The following is a 20440-nucleotide window of genomic DNA, read 5'->3' as shown; positions in this document are numbered from 1 at the left end:
AAGTAAACCCTTACACTACAACCACCTAAACTAAACTCAACTAAACCCTCACATACACATGTCACATACATACGGGAAAAGACCCCAAACTAAACTAAATCCTTACTACTACAAAATGCAGAGTGTTGACCGGATCAGAAGAGAAGGGGACCCTACACAAACCCTTACTACTAGGATGTGCAGTGTTGACTTGATGATAACTACAACTAAAATGAAGAGTATGCAAGTTATGCAATTATCTTTTGCCAGTCCAAGGACCTAAACACCTTCATTAAATCTCAAAAGAACCTTAACATAAAAAAACCTAACTTCAAATAAAACACATAAACTTCCACATATCCATCATAAACACTTCGCACTTGCACGCTTCTTAACATAACACAACTGCACAAATCTTAACATGCCACAATGAATAAAATACTCAATGCTGCGTCTAACGCCACATTTATACAATTGTTCACAGCATATGCTTAAAGTTGAGCCTATTGCTAGTATCACCATTAATTCTTACACCTTTGTTAGTTTTTCGGTAGACCTCTTACAATCCAGCTTACTAGTTGATATCCAGATTGCTACTTGACTGAACAATTATCATGTAAATGCCCATTGACAACTGAATTTTACTTCATTATGCTAAAAAACTTGCATATGAATTGCATGACTTTGGATTTAAGTTTCCAGGACTAGAATTATTATTTAATTCAAAGAGCCATACCATGTACATGTGCAAGAGTCGTAAAAAGTATTGTAGAAACTAGAAAGCACCCAATGTGAAACTTCTCATAATCATGGATAGGATATCTCCAAAAAATTGATTTCTAGAGATTGAGTTTCAAGCAACATGTTTTCAATATCTAATATTACAGGTTTCAAACAAACTATAACTTCTACAGAATATAATATGATGCACCAGGTTTTCAAGATACAATCTTAAAAGCTTCAAATCAACTACAGCTAGCACAAGGACTAAGTACCGGTAGCCCAGACCACAACCCTTCCTTTCCATCACATGATAATTAGTTACCAAAACATTTTGCAGACTTTGGTGCCATCAAAACTATCATCATGAAATGGTATCAAATGCAATGCCAAAGGCTAAAAGAATAAAAGTTATAGCTACATCCGACTAATTGGAAAGTTATTAGTCAAAATGGAATATGCAGTTTATTTCTAGTTTTAGTTCACTTGTTACCGATGGGCCAAAAGTTTTCCTGCAATTTTGTGAAAACCTGTGAAAAGCACCTAAATAGTCTAAAAAACCAAACCACCGACAAGATCTCTCTCTCTCTCTCTCTCTCTCTCTCTCTCTCTGTGACACACACACAAGAAAAAAAAAGGAAACCCTTACTACTACCACCACCTAAACTAAAACAAACATAACACAAACACAAGAGAATGGGACCCAACACTAAACTAAATACTTATTAATACGACGTGCATAGTTGCGACTCAATACTAAACTAAAATGAAGAGATGTAAGTTATGCCAATTGTTCCTATCAAGTTGCAAGTCCAAGACACAAACATCAACAGGCCCAAAAAGTAAACTTATACACCTTAATAAAATCTCAAAAGAACCTAACTTCAAAGACAACACAAAGACTTCCACAGATCCATCATAAGCAAGTTGCATGCCACTTAACATGACATGATGGGTAAGAAACTCAGCAATGCATATAAGACACCACATTAAATTTGTACATTTCTTCACAGCATATGCTTAACGTCGAGCTCATTGAGAGTCAATCATTTATTCTTTTGGTAGACCTCTTACCTAGCACACAGATTGCTACTTCACTGAAAACAATTATCATGCCGATGCCCGCCAACATCCTAAATTTAAGCTTAACACTACTAGTTGACATTTTATTGAGCCCTGACATTATGCTTAAAAACTCATATATCAATTACATGATTTCAGATTTTAAATTCCATGATTGGAACTATTATTTAATTCAAAGAGCAATACATGTGCAATAGTCATATCAAGTATATAGAAAGCACCTGGTGTGAAACACCTTGTAATTTAAGGATATGATAGCTCCAAAACATTGATTTCTAGAGAATTCAAGTTTCAAGCAACAAGTTTTCAAGATCTAATATCACAGGTTTCAAACAAACAACTTCTAGAGAATGTAATATGATGCAACAGGTTTTCAATATACGATCTTACAAGCTCCAAATCAACTACAGCTTGCACAAGGCCTTAGTAGCGGTACTTGGTGGAGTAGTCCTTAGGAGCAATCACCAGACCACGACCTTTCCTTGCCCCACGGTAGACTGTCTCAACAATGTCAACAAACTCTTGCTTGTCCTTGAGAGCCCAGTTTATCTTGTTGTTATTTCCAGTGCCAAGATCAATCATAATGTGTTTATTTCTGAAGAAGAACATGACCGTGGATGGGTCATAGAGCTCGTACATAGTGTTGAAATCAGGCACCTCAGTGATGTCCACAAGATAGATAACAGCAAAGTTTTTGATCGTCTCAGCAACAGAAGCCAGCACTTCATCCATCTAAATATAAACTCAATCGATTAGACCATCATCATACAACACTCATGAATAACAACAGAGCCAATTGAAATGATCCTCAAAAGCCAAAAAAAAAAAAATCATTTTTTGTTTTAAATGATGATGCCAAAAAGACTATTAATTTAATGCGTTGATCGCTGTCTGCAGACCTATAGACTACAGAAAAGTCTCACCAGCAAACCACTAACCCCATTTAGTACCTGACAGCATGTAATTCGGCAAACTATTGTGCCCAGCAAGGAAGGATGACATAATTTCCCCGCCCCGTGCAGATTGTCCCTACACACGAGACGGGGTTGCATTTTTCTTGCCTTACCCTGCCCCTAATGTGTGTTTCTAACCTCCAAAACAGTCATCTATCTCTTAATACCCTCCCCACCACCCCGCCCCGACCTGTCTCACTCCAGCCCAATACGGGACTTCTCAGCCCCGACCTGTTGTTGACCCTAATTACAAACGTTTCTATCTAGACACTCTAAAAAAAGAAACGCAAGCTCAATCCATATATATATATGCATATAATTTTAAACTCAACTTGAATCAAACTAAACCTATAAATAAAATCCGAAATAAATTGGGGATCCATGAATTATTAGCTAGTCTGAAGCTGAATTACAATATGGGTTATGTTAAATAATGAAAAAAATTAAAAAAGGACGAATGAATTTTTCGCCACTAGTAAAAGAAAGATTAGGGTTTTCCCCAAAATAAAAATTGAAATGAAAAAAAAAAAAAGGGAAGAGAAGGAAAGAACCTGCATGCAGGTCTCGTCCCAGTCGTGACCGAAGCGGATGACGACGAGTCGTTCTTCCTCGGCGAGGATAGCCTGGTCCACCGCCCATCCTGAGTGCAGATGTGGTAGCAGGTACGACATCCTCCCCCTCTCTCTCACTGTTGATTAATTCACCAAAACAACATAATTAGAACCTGGGGACTTCGAAAAAAAAAAAAAAAAAAAACCAAATACTTGAAGAACAACTGCACAGTTACCCCGAGTGTAAATACCAAATACGTTTGTCATTACTTTACATAGAATTCTACAACTTCACTGTGTGAACCATTTAAGGAGGGGACGAAACCATACACACCCCATAATCACAATCCATTAACAAGCACCATACAGTGCTTGTTAACATTTCCCTATAAATATTATTGAAGATAAATTATCTAATCAATCCGCCTATGAACACACCTGATTTCACAATATATTTTGGTGTAAGCTTATGACACACGAACCCACCACTAATTAGACATGGAAACTAGCAATTTAACTTCTAAAACTCACGGGTACATCAAGTTCACTGGGTAAAACTCAAAAAAGCTAACAATTTATAAATAAAGCAAACAAACAAACAAAAAAACAGGGAAATTAAGTCAATATAACCTAAAAACCGAATTGGCAGAGGGATAATCAAACAAATCACTTCATCATTCAAAACCCACAATTTTTTCAGATTCATTCAAACAGAAGCCCAGCAAATCTAGAGCAAAAATAGAGAGCATGCTTCAGTTTTTCCAATTGAGAAGTAAAAAAATTGGGCTTACATTACCTCCTTTCCAGTGAATCGGCGATCTGAGAACGGCGACTCGACGACGCTGAGATAGAACAGAGGAAATCGGCGACTCGGAGAAAAATGGAACAACGAAACAGCAGCGTCAGTGCATTGAACAGAGAGGATAGAGCGAATCGGCAAGGAAAGGGAAGAAGAAAGAGATATGTGAGAGAGTGGAGACAGAGGCGGTGAGCTGAAGGAGAAGAAGAAAGAGATTTGTGAGAAGGGAGATGGGGGCGGTGAGCTGAAGGGGAAGAAGAAAGAGATATGAAGAAAGAGATATGTGATGAGAGAAAAGATGGAGGCGGTGAGCTGATGAAAGAGAAGAAGAAAGAGATCTGAGCGAGAAAAGAGGAATAAAAAAGAATAAATTGATATGCCACACGGGTTCCGTACAGTGGCAAATATATGATCATACTGTAGCATATTGCAAAAAATTTAGGATATACCACATCTGATAAATAGGGATAAATGATGTTTGGTGTGCTATATGTGCCAAATATTTAGCATTTGGCACATATAGCATATCTGATAAAGATGCTCTTATAATGCAAAGAATTTCAAGTTGCAATGTGTTCTTTAATGAGTGATATGCATACTTTCATTTTCAATCAACCTATCCATGCTACAGAACACAGCTATACAAAGCTATACAATTCAGTTAGGCTAAAGTATAATAGTATTGTCGATAAGCTCTCTATAGTGTTACTTCAATCCAACTATCTTTCAGCTACATTCTAAATTTTCACTCATTGCATTCAATGCCAATGATATCACCTTTTACAAAAGTCATATCAAAGTCTATATAATGTATTGACGTATGAGCACAACCTCAATCATGACATAACTGAGATGTATGGACAGTCAAGTGCAAGTCACGCTTCAGATACAAAACCAGGCCCATTTCTGTTGCCCAGTGAGAGCCATTTCTGTTGCTCAGTGAGAGCAAAGAAAGCAGCCATTTGCTATAAGATGGAGCCAATTTAAAACGAGCATCTAAGATCCAACACATAAGTCAACTGAAAGAGCTTTCTGGCTTGGGTTTTCTTTCCCCCACAAATCAATTTTCCAATAAAAGTTAACTGAGACAACCTATTTTCAACAAGCTAAAACAGGATGGCTTCTTCTTTTGTCCTCATCATTGTATCTCCTTCCCCAGGTAGAGTTTGCTTAACCTCATGAACAAAATACAGCTTGTATGATTACAACTAAGTCACAGTACCTTGAATATAATTGTGACAGGAATACAGAATTGTAATTTTGAATTATAATTATACAAAATACAGCTTGTATGATTACCTGGTTAAACCCCGGACCCATGTTCCGCGCCCACATCACCCAGATCAGGTAAATCGCTGGCTTTGGAAATGGGACGTGGCCCCAAGAAATTGTTTGCACCCAAGGGTATTTAAACAATACAGGATTGTAATCTTCACGCACATTATTATCTTAACTTTTACACCCAAAAACCAACACAGAAGGTTACCAATAATCAAGTTAATTGATATTTTTTTATACCCATCTCATAATAAAAACATTCTAATAATCTGAATCACTCATACAATCAAAGAATTAACAAAAAAAATAATAGGAGCTTTATATATATTCAAGATAAAGAATAGGAGCCTCATATTACATACAGAACAAAACAAAGAAACCCAAACGAGCAAAATGCCTCTGTCCTCTCCAATCAGAAAACGAGAAAAAAAAAAAAAAAAAAAAAAAAAAAAAAAAAAAAAAAAAAAGAAACCTGGGCAATCAATCAGAAAAGGCCAAAAAGTACAGAGAAGGCAAGCACAATGAGCCAGACAATGTGGACGAGAAGGAGAGCCTGGCCGGGGCCACCATTGCCGACCTCGCAGAATCCCAATTTGGTGACCTTGACGCCGGCGCAAAGGGCTTCGGCGCAGCCGCACCAATAGGTGACGCCGTTGACGCCGCAGACGGGGTCGGTCCGGAAGCAATTGACGGGGCAGGACGCGGGCACGGGCCCTTCTCCTTCTCCTCCTCCTCCTCCGCCGCAGAGATCGGCGGCGTCTTCGGAGTGTAATCGGATAGTTGAGGAGTCGAAGTCGGATCGGACGGTGGGGATGGAGATTACGGCGACGACGACGACGATGATGATGAAGAAGAAGGGAGAGAATTGAGGCATGTTTGTCAAAAAAGGCGAGCTCTTTTGGAGGGCTCGCCTTCTTGATTTGGGAATTGAGAGAGAAAGAGCTCAGAAGCTTTTTAGGGTTTTGAGTAAATTGGGAAATTTTTCTAATTTGGGATTAGGGCTTTCTTTCGGTTTCAGAGGCGAGAAAAGAAAGGAGTTTTGATTTGGTGGTGGGGTGGGGTCCATTTGTTGGTTGTTAGTTTGGTTGTTACCGTTGTACAGTTGTTTGATTAGGGGAGGTTTGTTGTTTTGTTCACCGACTTTTTTTCTTTTTTTGGGGGGAATAAAGAATGCATTGCAAATTACAATAAAAATTTGAGGATTTTTTTAAAAGGTAGTTTCAATTTATGGTGTCTCATGACTAATTGTAAAGTTATTTATTATTTATAACTTGGCACTAAATGTTTGTAAAACAAAAATTAAAATAAAAAGAAAAATTGTGAGATTAAACTTATTGTAAAAAGTAATTTATACTCACATATGATCTGGTTTAATTACACGTGTCATATCTAATTTTGATGAAACATGTTATATCTAATTTTTCTCAAATAACATATCTTTTTTTAATTATCAAATATATTCCAAAGAAATTTTGGTTTTCCTTTCTCATAAAACAAATCTAAATCTCATATTAGCCATAATAAGTTACATTGGACACTCCTTTGTTTCTAGGTCTTTAACATGTAATTTTATATTTTTGTCAAGCTTTGATAATGGTCTGTCTAGCATGCATATATATAATAAACACTATTATCAAGGATGGATCCCACACGTTCAAGATCTAACTTTATGTGAACGGGTAGCTACATATGTCGAATAAACCCATATATTATCTCTATCTATAAATGATAAATTATAGGAGTCCAAGTATGCTTGGGAAAAATTATTTTAATTTTTTAATGCAAATTTGCAATGAAATTATTCATCCTACTCTCACTTGAACCAATTGCCATCTTAATATGTTTAGCAAGAAAGCCAAAATAGACACACACACACACACACACATATATATATATATATATTTATTTATAAATCATTGTATTTTTCCTTTTTCTCTCTTATCAAGTTTTTTTTTTTTTTTTAATTTAATAATTACAACAATGAAGAATAAGGATAGAAAATGTTATTCTTCTCATATAAGAGAGCAGCTAAAATATAAGTATGCTGACATATTTCCCTCACTTGTGTGTGTTTTTCCATGCATGCATGCAAGAAAATCCAAAATATTGATATTTTCGAAGGAATAAAAAGAAATTAGAGGAGCATGAGGTGGCAATAGCCAAACGATGATAAATTTGCTTTTAGTTTTTTTTTAGAAGTTTAAAAAACGACGTTTTCACCTGGGAGTAGACCCTACAATAGTGAGACCAAGAGATGTTGTTGTGCCCAAAGATTTTCTCTTACACATAAGCAAATCAATTTTCATAGGTATCATAAATGGGATATCTTGCTTAATTCGTGTGACTCATGAATAATCTATTATAGTGAGTTTGCAAGAGTACAAGTACTAAATTCAGAAAGTAGACACATTATTGCACACACTTTGCCACAGCTAGTACACATGCCAAATGATAATTGAATTAATTTTCTCAAGTTCTAATGGTGGTCTTCATGTATAAGCGATATAAGCCAATCACACATTGATAAATGTGTAAGTTGTGTAATGAGTGTCCATAAAAGAACTTGTTACAATTTTTAAAATCTTTTCAAAGTTTTTTTTTTTTCTTTTTTTTTGAGTGTGCTCACTTGGCCATGCAATGTCACTTGACAATGACACTTCACACTTAGGAGTTCACATAAAAACGACGACTGTATGTTTTGAAGGATCACCAACCATATTATTTAATAATGGCAAGTTTGGAAACAGTGGTCACTCTGATCATGAATGACGGTGATGCAATGTTTAATAGTTACGTACGTAAATATGCCTAATTATATACTTTTAAAAAAAAAAAAATTATACATCAATAGTTGGGCTGGAAAAATTAAAATTTTCTTTCAGATTTTTGTTTGATCTAGAGTTGTGATCGTGACTTTATTGTTTGTTTTCATCTCTCTGTTTTGGCGATATGGGTTTTTGTTAATTTGTTTCATTTTCTTCTCTCCGGCCAGACAAGATTTTAGGAAAAATTAAGAATTTGTTTTGGGAATGAGTATTTGGTCTTACTAAGAGGGAGGGAAGGATAATTTAGTCTTTTAATTTTAATTATTCGAGTCCAGCTCATCAAATGTGTTGCGTACATGTTCACAACTTTTGTCAAAGTTAACACCAAGCCAAAGGGTTAAGTGTTCTAAATTTTTCAATTTTGGAGGAGTGATCGTGCGTTTTAATAGTTAAGGGGAAAAAGTGTAAAGTAATGTATAATTTACGGTAGAAAAATACAATTTTTGATTAAGAAAAACACTTTATTACCAATAGAGGTATTTATTTTTCCTTTTCCCCTTTGGAAAAATGGAAAATAATTGCAAACTAATTGCTAATTTTTCTTTTTTAATAATAATAATAATAATAATAATAATAATGATTTCCTGAGGAATTTATGAGTTGTGGGGAAAGCTTCTAGATTTTTTTATAGCATTGCCTTAAATGTGTGTAATGGTCATTTTGGTTTAGATGAATCAATCAACATCAACTATAAACCAGCGTCCTAAATAATGGGAGTTAGTTGGTCAATAGAATACTTACGCAAAAAGTCTTCTTTAACAACGAATTTTTGTTTATTAATAGATTATGGACAAAATTGGATTAGATTGTGCATTCTGAACCGAGTTTCAAGCCCATTTTACTCAACTAACCAAACAGTTCTGACTCCTTGGCTAATGGGGCTTTATTTGGTTCAGCAAACTGCCTCAAACCTATAGGTTTTTGCAGTTTATTTTCATCCGCAAATAATGCAAGTAGTGTTCACTTTTCAACTAAGAAAGGTCCTCGTTGTATCATGAATTCACATACTGTTGATCAATTCTTCTAAAGTTTAAAATTGAGCACACACAGCCTTTTCTTAAACATTAACCACTACCACTTTTCCAATTTTAATAGAAGAAAAGTTGGTACTAGAACATTTCGAATTACAGCACCAGTCACCCAAAACAAATTTCATTAAAAATCATCACTTCAATTCAAAATCAAGTACGCTATGGACAATTCAAAATTTTCAGTGTTCTCAACAACCTACATAGACAAAACTAAAGAAAACAACCTATATATAAAAAAGTCCACAAATTTATATGTTCACTGGGACTTACTTCTCAGTGATATGTTAAAATTTTACATCCCAAACTTTGATCACAAAAATACAAATATCTGGTATAAAATAAAATTACGACAATTCCACCAACACTTTTGAAACCCTATAGCACACTTTTATTGCTCATAATGCAGGGGTGAAGTAGAAAGAATCTGAATAGAATGAATCATAAGAACATATGTATGAAAAGGGAGAGACAAAAAGGGATGTGAGCACCCAGTATTGATAGGATTTAGTTGTGAGGTAGAACGGATTAAAGGCTACTCTTTAGCACTTTGATACAAAGAGAGAGACTTACAATACAGAGTAGAGAATCAGAGAGAACTTAAGTTGCCTCCACGGATAAGATCTCAAGTTCAGCCCACCAGAGGGGGGAAAGCCTTGGCGTCGCTTGATCAGGTGAGATAGCAATCACTTCCCTCAATTTGGAAACAACGTCCCTCATTGTTAGTCTCTGTCTTGGATCTGGTCGGATGCATTCTTGGATAACCTCACAGATGACATCAAGCTCATTATTTTTGAAGGACTTGAGTGTTGGATCAATCAGGTAGCTGATGCTCCGCTTGTCATTTAAATATTCAGCAGCCTGGCAAATTGATGATGAGTTATTTCTCTACAAGTATTCAAGAATTCCTGTATATTACTATTAAGCCCCAAAGGAAAAGTATGGAATTATGGGCCTCACTAAAAGACTTAGATCTTTAGACTAAATTACAACTTACCCAGTTAACAAGGTGCCCTTGTTCTTCTGAGTACTGGAGCTTTCCAGAAATGATTTCTAGTAACAATATTCCAAAACTGTAGACATTTGTTTCTGGATCAGCAAATGGCGGTAATTCTGAATTCTCTTTATCATCTTCACCTGAGGTCTTTGACTTGGTTGCAGCATCTGTCCAGAAACTGATTTCTGCAATCTGAGAAAGCACAAGAGAGAATGAGAATACATTACACAATGGTCAAAATTTAAAGAAGGCAATCAAAATGTTAAAAAGAAAGTTTACCTTTGCAGCATAATCATCTGTTAAATAGATAGCACCTGAATTCAGGTTAGAATGTGCTACAGGTGGATTCAGATCATGGTGCATATATTGAAGACAATAAGCTGTTCCCATAATAACCCTTATCCTTGCATTCCAGTCAAGATGTTCAACTTCTTTAACTGAAAAGACAGAAGAATTATTTTAGCCTCTCAAATATAAAGCCTCCAATAATTTACAAAATTTTCAAACATGCAAGTTACCATAAATATAAGTTTAACAGTATTACCATGCAGATGCTCAAAGAGGGTTCCACTGGGTGCATACTCGAACACCATCATCCTAACAAAGGGTTCATCCTCCTCACAGTAGCCAATAAGATTGACAAAGTTCTTATGATTCAACCGTGACAATGTATCAATCTACAGAAGATCAAAAACAAGATACATCAATACACTGAGAAGAGAGGAAAAAAAAAAAAAAAGAGCATGAGATATAAGTGCACAATGTATCAGTTGCTGATCTTGAGTATTCCAGTGACAGAAAAAAGAGACCTTTTTTCGGTACGCTATCTCTGAGTTCTTTGTCCACTCTTTGGAAGTTTTAATTAATGTTGAAGCAACGGCAATCTCAACTCCACTGGACAGTGTTCCCTTATATACAATGCAACCATCAAAAGTATCAATTATATTGCTGAAATCTTCACAGGCTGTTTCCAGCTCTGTTCTATTCAACTTGGGCACCCCTGTATTTCATATATGCACCTGAATCAGTCTCACTTCATTAAATCAAAAGAACACAAGGCAACATATGCTTCTGTTTTAAAGAAATCAGCTAATATCTTATAGGCATATTTGAAGAGCATTGGAATTCAGGGACTCCATATCATATGGCAATAGATTCAGAGAAGTTCCATACTCCAAAGCAGTCCACCATTGAAGATGGGAGTCATCATGATATATTTTAAGTTTCAGTTTTTTCTTTTTTTAATAAAAATTTTGACTTATGACGGTTAAATTAACAATGGTAGCTATTCCCATAATGAACCCACTGACCATTATGTTTTCTAAACTTAAATATCTCAGACATTCCTAATTATCCTCAAACAACATTTTTAATGATGAAAGCCCTGGAGTTCACTTACTAGTTCAACCAATCTAATTTCTCCAATTCACAAACAACAATCTAACTTCACTTCAAACCAATGCGTAAGAACTCGCTAGATATTAAACCATATGACAATGGAATAGTTCCCCAAGCCAAATTAGATTGCAGTTATTTTTTATTTATTCTCTTCTTGCTGGATTTATTTGTTGAAGACTCAGTAAAAGAACATTTTTTTTTCTGTACTATTTTGTGTTGCAAAATCACCTGTTATGAATGCTTTCTGCAACTGTCCACTCAATCCAGTTTTCCAAGGACCTATGGTTGCCACTGCTTGGCTTCGGAACATGCAGAAAATAGCTGTTGCAAGAATGAGCAAGACAGCAACACCTGCAGTAATAATGATATATTTCCACGTATTTCCAGAGTTTCCACTATTAGAAGGCTTTTGATTGTCTGTATTTCTAGGAGAACCAGGGGATTGGACTGGACGTCTGTTAGAATTTGAACTATTAGGATGAGCAGGTGAAGGCTGTGGTGCAGGTGGGGGAGGTTTTTTCTTCTTTTCATTTGGTACAGCTGGGAAAGCCCCACTACTCCGCATAGTTGGAAGAGCAATGATTGGTCCAGAGGGTGATGACCCATCACTAGCAGGTGCAGCTGCAAGGTTACTGGATTGCTCAAGTAGCCTACGACGTGCAAAATTAACAAGCTTCTGAGCAATATGGACCATGTGTGGCTCAGATGAACCTGCTTAATGCAAGAAACAAAATCATTTTGTGATTGAGAAGCATAAATTTCAATATTTAATGAGCTAATATTAGCAAAACTGTTTCCACTCACTACCTAGTTTATCATAGGAACTGTCTCCATTTCCATGCGGAGTGTCCTTTCCAAACTTAAACCTTGATAGAAAATCAAACAGTTTCAATAAAATATAACAAATGTGAATAAAAACCAAAAGTAAGAAGAAAGGTGGTAAAATAAAAATGTTAATCCCATACAGTGACAAAGGCAGGACATGGAGATAACGCATCAGTGCTCCTTTAATTGGGATTATAAATGAATCTGCCTTATTGAATTGTTTTGAATTTCCATGCCCATTGCTGCCCAAGAAATGTAAAGAAAAAACAGAAAACTAGATTGTAAAACTGTAGACATTTCCGCATAATCAACTAAAGGACACATTTGTGGCTAATATTCCAAATGGTGGTGCATAATGTACTTATCATACATACATCTTTTGCAACTGGATTGCAAGAGACTTATATCTGTCCAGTGTAAAAATAAATTCTGCATGCTTCAGATTATCCTGCATCCTAATAGTTCCAGTAGCAGAATCTCATACTTGTTTACTTAGTGCCCAGTGCCCTTAGATAAACAGGCACAGATTAATGAGAGACTTAGATGTGATACAGGAACTCAAATCCATACAGAATAATATACATAAAACCCACACATTTTATCTCACTAAGAATATACAATTTTATATTTTTGAGACATAGACTATTTAACTATCTAATTATATCCTGTATGGGCTATTAGCTCATACTCAAACCACATATTTGAATGGATCCTTTTGATCATCAGATTTCTGGCCTTAACTTTCATAATGCACCACTAACTTATCAAATAATTAAAACAGCATCTGTGTGCCCCATTCTTCATTTAATTCTTTGGCAATGACGTGGCTGAGAGAAGTAAAACTAGTCACTTTAAAGAGCTTTACAAGCATCTTCTTTAATTAAAAAAAATTCTCCATTTAATTAGAAGTTCCTCTACTAGGCATGAAGTTTATAGCACACATTTTGCAAGGAAAAGCGGTAAAAATAAACTAAAGAGTCCTGATCAACATGTGATGTGTAATGAAATAAATTAAAGGAGAAGCAGTCACATATCTTGCAAAGCACTAAAAGGGACAACAAGTTCTATGCAATAAATAATTTCTCACCAGTGTCCAAACTTTCGATTTACATAGTCGATGCCTGTGGCCACAGCAGCTGAAAGGTTATCATCAAATTCCAATTCAGAAAGCATGTGGAGCCCTTCAAGTTCCAAAGGAATGCTGCCTTCAAATTTATTGTCGCAAAGCAATCTAAGGTATAAATGAATTCAGTCCAGGAACTTATAATTTATGCATCAAATACAGATTACATATGTAACAGTTAACTCACAAGCGTTTTAGTGACCGCATCCTGCCTATTTCTGCTGGAATAGTTCCACTCAAGTTATTTTCTCTCAAGTCCAACTGCTCCAACTTTGTAAGGTCTGCAAGCTCTTTAGGAATGGCACCAGAGAAATGGTTCTTGAAGAGTACACTGTACATATAAACAGAGGAAGTGAGAACCAGAATCTCATAATGAGATTCAAAAGGCACTGCAAAATTGTCAACTATCAAGCTGCATAACAAGACCCTAGATTTATTGTCTATCATTTGAGGTAGCCCATATAACACAAGAATAATTCATTCATAAAATTTTCAAAAGAAAATATGAACCCAGACATGTTTAAAAATGATTGAAGTCTCAATAAGTACCTTCTACAATATGACAATATATAACACAAGATGAACTTACATAAACAAAGAGTCATGCTTAGTAGAAGGCTCAAAAGACATGATTGAGCAAACATTTTAAAGATATCCTAAAGGCATATTATTTGCATTCTTCAACTTGCTAAAATTATTTAGGGCCACCACTTTGTAAGGTGAACACCATGAATACATATTTTCCCACTAGCTGACAGCATTTATGTTCTATCTCCTCTCAAATTGCAAGTTTGAACATGCATATACACATAATGAACAAATTTCAGAGATGAAAATTATTTATTTTTGTAAAAAAATGGCTTTGAAATGAAACACCAGACAAACTAGTACAAGGGGTCCACAGTCCACCCTAGAGAAAAATATCTGACTAAAGCGTACCAAACTTATCAACATTCGATGCAACAATACAGCACAGATTTTTCCTGCATATGAGTCAAGCAAAAAAGAGATATGCAAGTTCTACAAACAATAATTGACTACACAAAACAAAAACTCCACCCAGATAGCAACACTGAAATTTTAGCTACACAGCATTGTGAATCCTTACAGAGATCGTAAGTTACTTAGTTTCCCAATCTCAGGTGCCAGTGTCCCCTCCAAAGAAAGCCCTCTCAGATCCCTACAAGAAGTTAACATAAACACATTTAACATTAAAGCATTTAATTTTGTCATACTTCCATATTGAATCTAGAATTAAGGTGCACATTGTTGTCTATCAGACAATTGCTACAAAAGGAAATTAAATTTTCATAATAAAAGACCGAAACCATAATCATTAAATCCGTCAAAAAAATCTTCTGCAAATGAAAAATCACACAATAGGGACTTACAGCACTTGTACTTCTCCATTGATGCAACAAACTCCCAACCACAAGCAAGGATCGGGGTCATCAGCATTCCAATTTGCAAGAGCACCATACGGATCATACTCTATTGTGGCCCGGAATTCCAACAAGGCTGACCCTGCATTCCAACTCCAATCACAACAAACATTAGACAACCAACATTTGTATTCAATACCATCATACAAAAGTGTCAAGATCACCAATGCTGATTACCTTCATCATTAAGCGACCAACATCCCCGGAAACCCGAAAGAAGAACCAATGCCACGAAACACGAGAACTTCCATCTACCCCCCATTACTTGATTAACCAAATGCAGCAGTGGTGGAGGTCAGCCACAACGCTATACAACACACTATACAAAATCGCCAGGTTTTTTTTCTTTTTTATATAAAAACTCACCCCCACCAGTATGATCCCAAACGCAGCCAATTACAAATTACAACTCCTTCCACACGCAAGCAAATCCTTTTAATGTAATTTTGAATGTGTTTAAATATAACACACTAACTACGCAACAACTATATTACAAACAGAAAAAATTATAGGAGGCTTACGCATCCAACAACCATTTCAGGATCTCTCATCTTTTTATATTTAATGATTGCACCTACACCCTCCTCGTCAACAAGCGCATACCCCTGATCAAAACCTTATCCTATACAATTGCAGCTGCAAGTTTCAGAAAAAAAAAAATGTACATTTCAATGAACCAAATGGGGCCTAGAAAAAGAGAAACTAACAGCACTAAAAGAATGAAACAAGGAATACCCTCTTGAGCAAGCAATGTAAGCAAAAAGAAAGAGAGAGAATTTATTATTTACCATAAAGATTGGAGCAAAAGGGTGCAAGGAATAAGTCTTTTTCTTCTTCTTTTTGCTGCTCTTGTTGACGATAATAAAAATGCGAACTTTTATTTTCTTCTGTGCAAAAAAAAAAAATAAAAAATTTGACAATGCAATGAATGAATGTTAGGAGTGGTGGTTGATGATAGGTGGGTGGAGATTGAGACACAAAAGGCAGCAAAGAAAAAAAAATATTTTTGAAATTTTTGAAAACAAAAATATTTTTTAGTCCTTCATTTTTTTTCAATTACTGCCTTTTTTTTTTTCTCTTATCTCAGGATGATCTTAGAGGACCCTCTCTTCGACCATCTTTGGGTCTCCCTCAGGGCTCTGTGCGTGTCTCTCTGATGATGTCTTTTTCTTTTTTTTCTTTTGTTTATTTCGCTTTCTGGGTTTGTTTCCCTCTCTCTCTCTAAACCCACCAGCCACAACTCACCAGCTGTGTTCGTTAATTTTTCTTTTTTTTCTTGAATTTTTTTTTTTTGTTAGTAAATATCTTTGGTGGGTCCCACAAAGAATTAGCCAAAAATGAAAGGGACCCACTTGGAGTTAGATCGGCGGGAACTCAAAAATCGGTTAAGGCAAGGCATTTTGGGCGGAGTGGCAGGACTAGGAGAGAGAAAGAGAGATTGGAGTTTTGGTTTGGTTTGGTTTTTTTGTGATTCACAAAGTGAGTGGTGGTGAGGGCCCCCACTTCCGTTGTACTCGGACGCGCTTTTCTTTCCCCACGTCTTTGTCTTTTTAACCGTTGACTGGGCCCGCACCTTTCTCTTTTGTTTTGCGTGCTTGCCTCTTCTTTCTTTTGTCTCCCCTTCTGCCCTTTTTTTTTTTTTTTTTTAATTTTTTTTTTAGTTTGCACTATAAAAAATAGAACTACAGACAGATATCTACTTTCACCACTCATTTTTTGGGCATGTGAAGTGTTTCAGTGCCAACTCTAGCCCCACTTTTGTTAAAACAAAACTATTGCCACCACTAATCATTGTAGTTTTAGTTGATTTTTCACAAATATAGGGGGAAAATTTTTAGTTTACTCTGTACTATCAATAAAAATATTACATTATGAATTTGCTTAAGTGTATAATGCAATGTAAAGTACTATAAGGAATATAAATATTACACTGTGTATACATTTGTTAAGTTTATAATGTAAAGTACTCTTATAGCATTTCTTATTGATTTTTGTATAAGAATGGAGTTTATGGAGACTTTTCCAATAAGAATTTTTATGAAATATGTCATGTTCAAATGGTATTTGTTTTTTTTTTTTATAAATTTTTTGAAAGCTCCTATTTTACAGCATCTAAATTGGGAGACGTTTTAAATTAGCTCGCACATTTTAAAATTTAATTTATAATTTATATCACGACTATTACAAAGTGGTTATATGCCATTTTTGTTTTGGTATTCTTTCTATTAATCCATTTATAAAATGATTTGTGCGTATGAGAGAGAGAGAGAGAGAGAGAGAGAGAGAGAGAGAGAGGTTAACAGCAAGATTCTAATTAGAATTGATGCTCACACTCAATTATGTAAATTATAATACTTCATCATTTAAGGACTAATTTAGAAGTAGCCTAAATTTAGAGAATGCAAATAATATTTTAACCTAAATATCATCACTACTGATAATGGTTTTTTTTTTTGAGAAACTTGATAATGGTTATGTTATTGTTACAAATTTGCTCTTATCAATTATTTATCTTTATTATTTCTTCTAGCATGTAACCCATGCAAACACATGGATGGATTTAAAATTAAACACAATTTTTATTATAAAAATATAAATAAATAGTCAATTTTTTTTTAAAGGCATGTAACACATGCATACATATAGATACTGATTGGGTTCAAGTTAAAGTTATTTCGTCAATAGTGGTCGTCCATGACCATACCACGTCTAAAAGGTTTTGCAAGGAAAGAAAACCCAATAGAAGCATCACGAGCATGAATAGGATCCGTCCGTGGGTAACGAGATCATCCAATTTCAGGATAGTCATCCATGACCCAAGGGCACGGACGACCAGATGACACTTAGTGAATTTTAAAAGAACTTTTCAAAGGTTCAATATAATCAAACCATGATGCTCCATTCCTAAAACGTGGAGAGGATTCCCCATAATCCGCTCCACGTTCTCCATTTTCTTCATTAACTCTACACATCTCCCATGATGGTAATGGATCTGAACAAGTAGACCTACTCCTAACTCTCTATAAAAGGATCAAGTCACATTCACCCAAGGTAAGTTATACTATTAACAGTTTCCCATCATTGTGTTCTAGAGAGAAAACTGACTTAACCTTCGGAGGGTCATTGGCCAAGTTACACCAGTCACCCTTGATAGTCTTTTCTTTCTTTTCAGGTTATAAATTCATCACCATAGCCCAGAGGCATTCCAGCTTACTGATTTTCGTGCATCATCAGATTCATTTAAAGCTAAACACAATTTTTATCATAAAAATATAAATAATTAGTCAAATTATTTATTAAAAAAAAATAAATGTAATTAGTTACATATTAAAATTCTTACCTAAATTTAATACTATTTATGATTATTTTTTCCTAATTTTTAATAAGATAGAACATGTGGTGATTTTTATTGAGTATATGTGATTAGTTTTATTATTTTTTATATATTATAGCTTATTAATATTAGATTCTTAGTATTTTGTACTCATTAACTCACTTGGCACAAAGATTATAAAATTTAAGTGAAAACATGGCACAAAATTAAGTATATAATTATGGTGTGGTCCCCACATAAATTTAGACACATGACGCAAAATTAGGTTCTAATTTCAAATTCTAATTGAACTTTCTCTAAGCTTTGCCTAACTATATATATATACACTAGCACGTAACTCATGCAAACTCATGGATACATTTAAAGTTAAACATAATTTTTATTATAAAAATATTAATAATTAGTCAAAAAAATTTTAAAGCATGAAACACATTCATACGTATATATACATTTAAAGTTAAACACAATTTTTATCATAAAAATATAAATAATTAGTCAAACTATTTTTTTTTAAAGTAAACATAATTAGTTACATATTAAAATTCGTACCTAAATTTAATACTACTAATGATAATTTTTTTCCTAATTTTTAATAAGATAGAACATGTGATGATTTTTATTAAGTATATGTGATTAGTTTTTTTACAAAAAATAATAGTTTATTGATATTAGATTTTTCGTATTTTGCACTCATTAACTCACTTGGCACAAAGATTAAAAAATTTAAGAGAGATGCTATGTCCACAACATTTTTACAACAAATCATAGGTGATTAGTTGTTATTGGTTCAAATTTGAACCTAACCATAAATTACTTTTTTATCCCAACAATAACAACCAATAGCAACTTGTCACTTAAGGTTTGTTGTAAAAATATTGTAAAAATATTGTGGACATATCATTTCTCAAAATTTAAGTGAACACATAATACAAACTTAAGTAGATAATCATGATGTGATCACTACTTAAATTTAGACACATGGCGCAAATTAGATTCTAATTTCAAATTCTAATTGAACTTTCTCTAAGTTTTGCCTATTAATATATATATATATATATATAGATTTCATTACACTCATTGAATTAGTACTTCGAAATTTTGTAAGAATAGAGTTTATAAACAATTTATAAGAAATTTATTAAACTATCTTCACTTGGAGAATGACTTTTTTCCCCCCTTTAGCACAAAAAATGATTGTTTCTTTTACAAATGTACTCTCCTAATTTATTTACCAACTTCCATCTCTACTATTTCTATTTGTACTTGCATTTTGAAAATCAAAGGTTTGATTTGTGAGTACAAAAAGCATTATAATAATAATAGTAATATTAATAATAATGACAACAAAGATTCGAAGTATAGATATATTAGGTGTAAACAAAGGGGTGAAAATAAATAAATTTAATAAAAGCTTGAATAGTTTTGTTATTGTTATATTTTTTGTTTTCTCCAATATAAAGTTATGTTAGTTAAGAGCATTGTAATTCAGTGATTTTTTTACTTTTTTCTTATTAGAAAAATTAAGGTTTAAATTCTCACTTCTCTGTTGTAAATTGTAACTGTTGAAGTAAAAAAATAAAATAAAAAATAAAAAGAAATGGCTACATGAACGTCACAAAATAGTGAAGTTAATTTCCAATTTGATGATTAACGTTAAAGATATCTGTTAAATGAGGTGAAAACACTTCATTTAAAAGATAGTAATGGAAGATGAAGCTTTTAAATAATTTAATTTGGTTATGTTACTGTGCAAGTCCACGTGTAATGAAACTATTGGTCCATTAGAAAATCTGTTACAGACGGCGCTAAATTTATTAGGTGTAAACAAAGGGGTGAAAATAAATAAATTTAATAAAAGCTTGAATAGTTTTGTTATTGTTATATTTTTTGTTTCTCCAATATAAAGTTATGTTAGTTAAGAGCATTGTAATTCAGTGATTTTTTTACTTTTTTCTTATGAGAAAAATTAAGGTTTAAATTCTCACTTCTCTGTTGTAAATTGTAACTGTTGAAGTAAAAAAATAAAATAAAAAATAAAAAGAAATGGCTACATGAACGTCACAAAATAGTGAAGTTAATTTCCAATTTGATGATTAACGTTAAAG

At 34.2% G+C, this 20440-nt stretch overlaps 3 protein-coding genes across 5 annotated transcripts; all 3 read right to left on the bottom strand.

The window, feature by feature from the left end:
• Positions 1 to 1914: 1914 nt before the first annotated feature.
• On the bottom strand, positions 1915 to 4371 carry LOC112028227 (thioredoxin-like protein YLS8). 2 transcript variants are annotated; one of them, XM_065760469.1, is made up of 3 exons: positions 4078 to 4371; positions 3287 to 3423; positions 1915 to 2514 (listed from the first exon to the last, which is right to left on the bottom strand). In XM_065760469.1, exons 2-3 carry the CDS (start codon positions 3404 to 3406, stop codon positions 2206 to 2208), a joined length of 429 nt encoding a protein of 142 aa, XP_065616541.1. In that variant the 5' UTR covers positions 3407 to 3423; positions 4078 to 4371; the 3' UTR covers positions 1915 to 2205. The 2 variants fall into 2 exon arrangements, with proteins under 2 accessions (XP_065616541.1, XP_065616540.1); XM_065760468.1 differs by having other exon boundaries at positions 4083 to 4370.
• A 1476-nt stretch (positions 4372 to 5847) lies between these two features.
• LOC112032289 (uncharacterized) lies at positions 5848 to 6237 on the bottom strand. The gene has a single exon (XM_024065053.2). It carries the CDS (start codon positions 6235 to 6237, stop codon positions 5848 to 5850), a length of 390 nt encoding a protein of 129 aa, XP_023920821.1.
• Positions 6238 to 9430: 3193 nt separating this feature from the next.
• On the bottom strand, positions 9431 to 16371 carry LOC112000259 (protein MALE DISCOVERER 2). 2 transcript variants are annotated; one of them, XM_065760470.1, is made up of 14 exons: positions 15790 to 16371; positions 15179 to 15637; positions 14951 to 15083; positions 14668 to 14739; positions 13747 to 13890; positions 13524 to 13667; positions 12577 to 12678; positions 12419 to 12477; positions 11840 to 12322; positions 11023 to 11213; positions 10758 to 10890; positions 10493 to 10650; positions 10214 to 10405; positions 9431 to 10104 (listed from the first exon to the last, which is right to left on the bottom strand). In XM_065760470.1, the coding sequence occupies exons 2-14, from the start codon at positions 15261 to 15263 to the stop codon at positions 9817 to 9819; spliced, it is 2184 nt and encodes a 727-aa protein (XP_065616542.1). In that variant the 5' UTR covers positions 15264 to 15637; positions 15790 to 16371; the 3' UTR covers positions 9431 to 9816. The 2 variants fall into 2 exon arrangements, with proteins under 2 accessions (XP_065616542.1, XP_023888123.2); XM_024032355.2 differs by having other exon boundaries at positions 9431 to 10077; positions 15790 to 16369.
• Between the last annotated feature and the right edge of the window lie 4069 nt (positions 16372 to 20440).

This window comes from Quercus suber, unplaced genomic scaffold, assembly GCF_002906115.3.
Source record: "Quercus suber isolate HL8 unplaced genomic scaffold, Cork oak 2.0 scaffold_369, whole genome shotgun sequence".
NCBI lineage: Eukaryota > Viridiplantae > Streptophyta > Magnoliopsida > Fagales > Fagaceae > Quercus > Quercus suber.
This window is presented reverse-complemented; position numbering and strand designations above follow the sequence as displayed.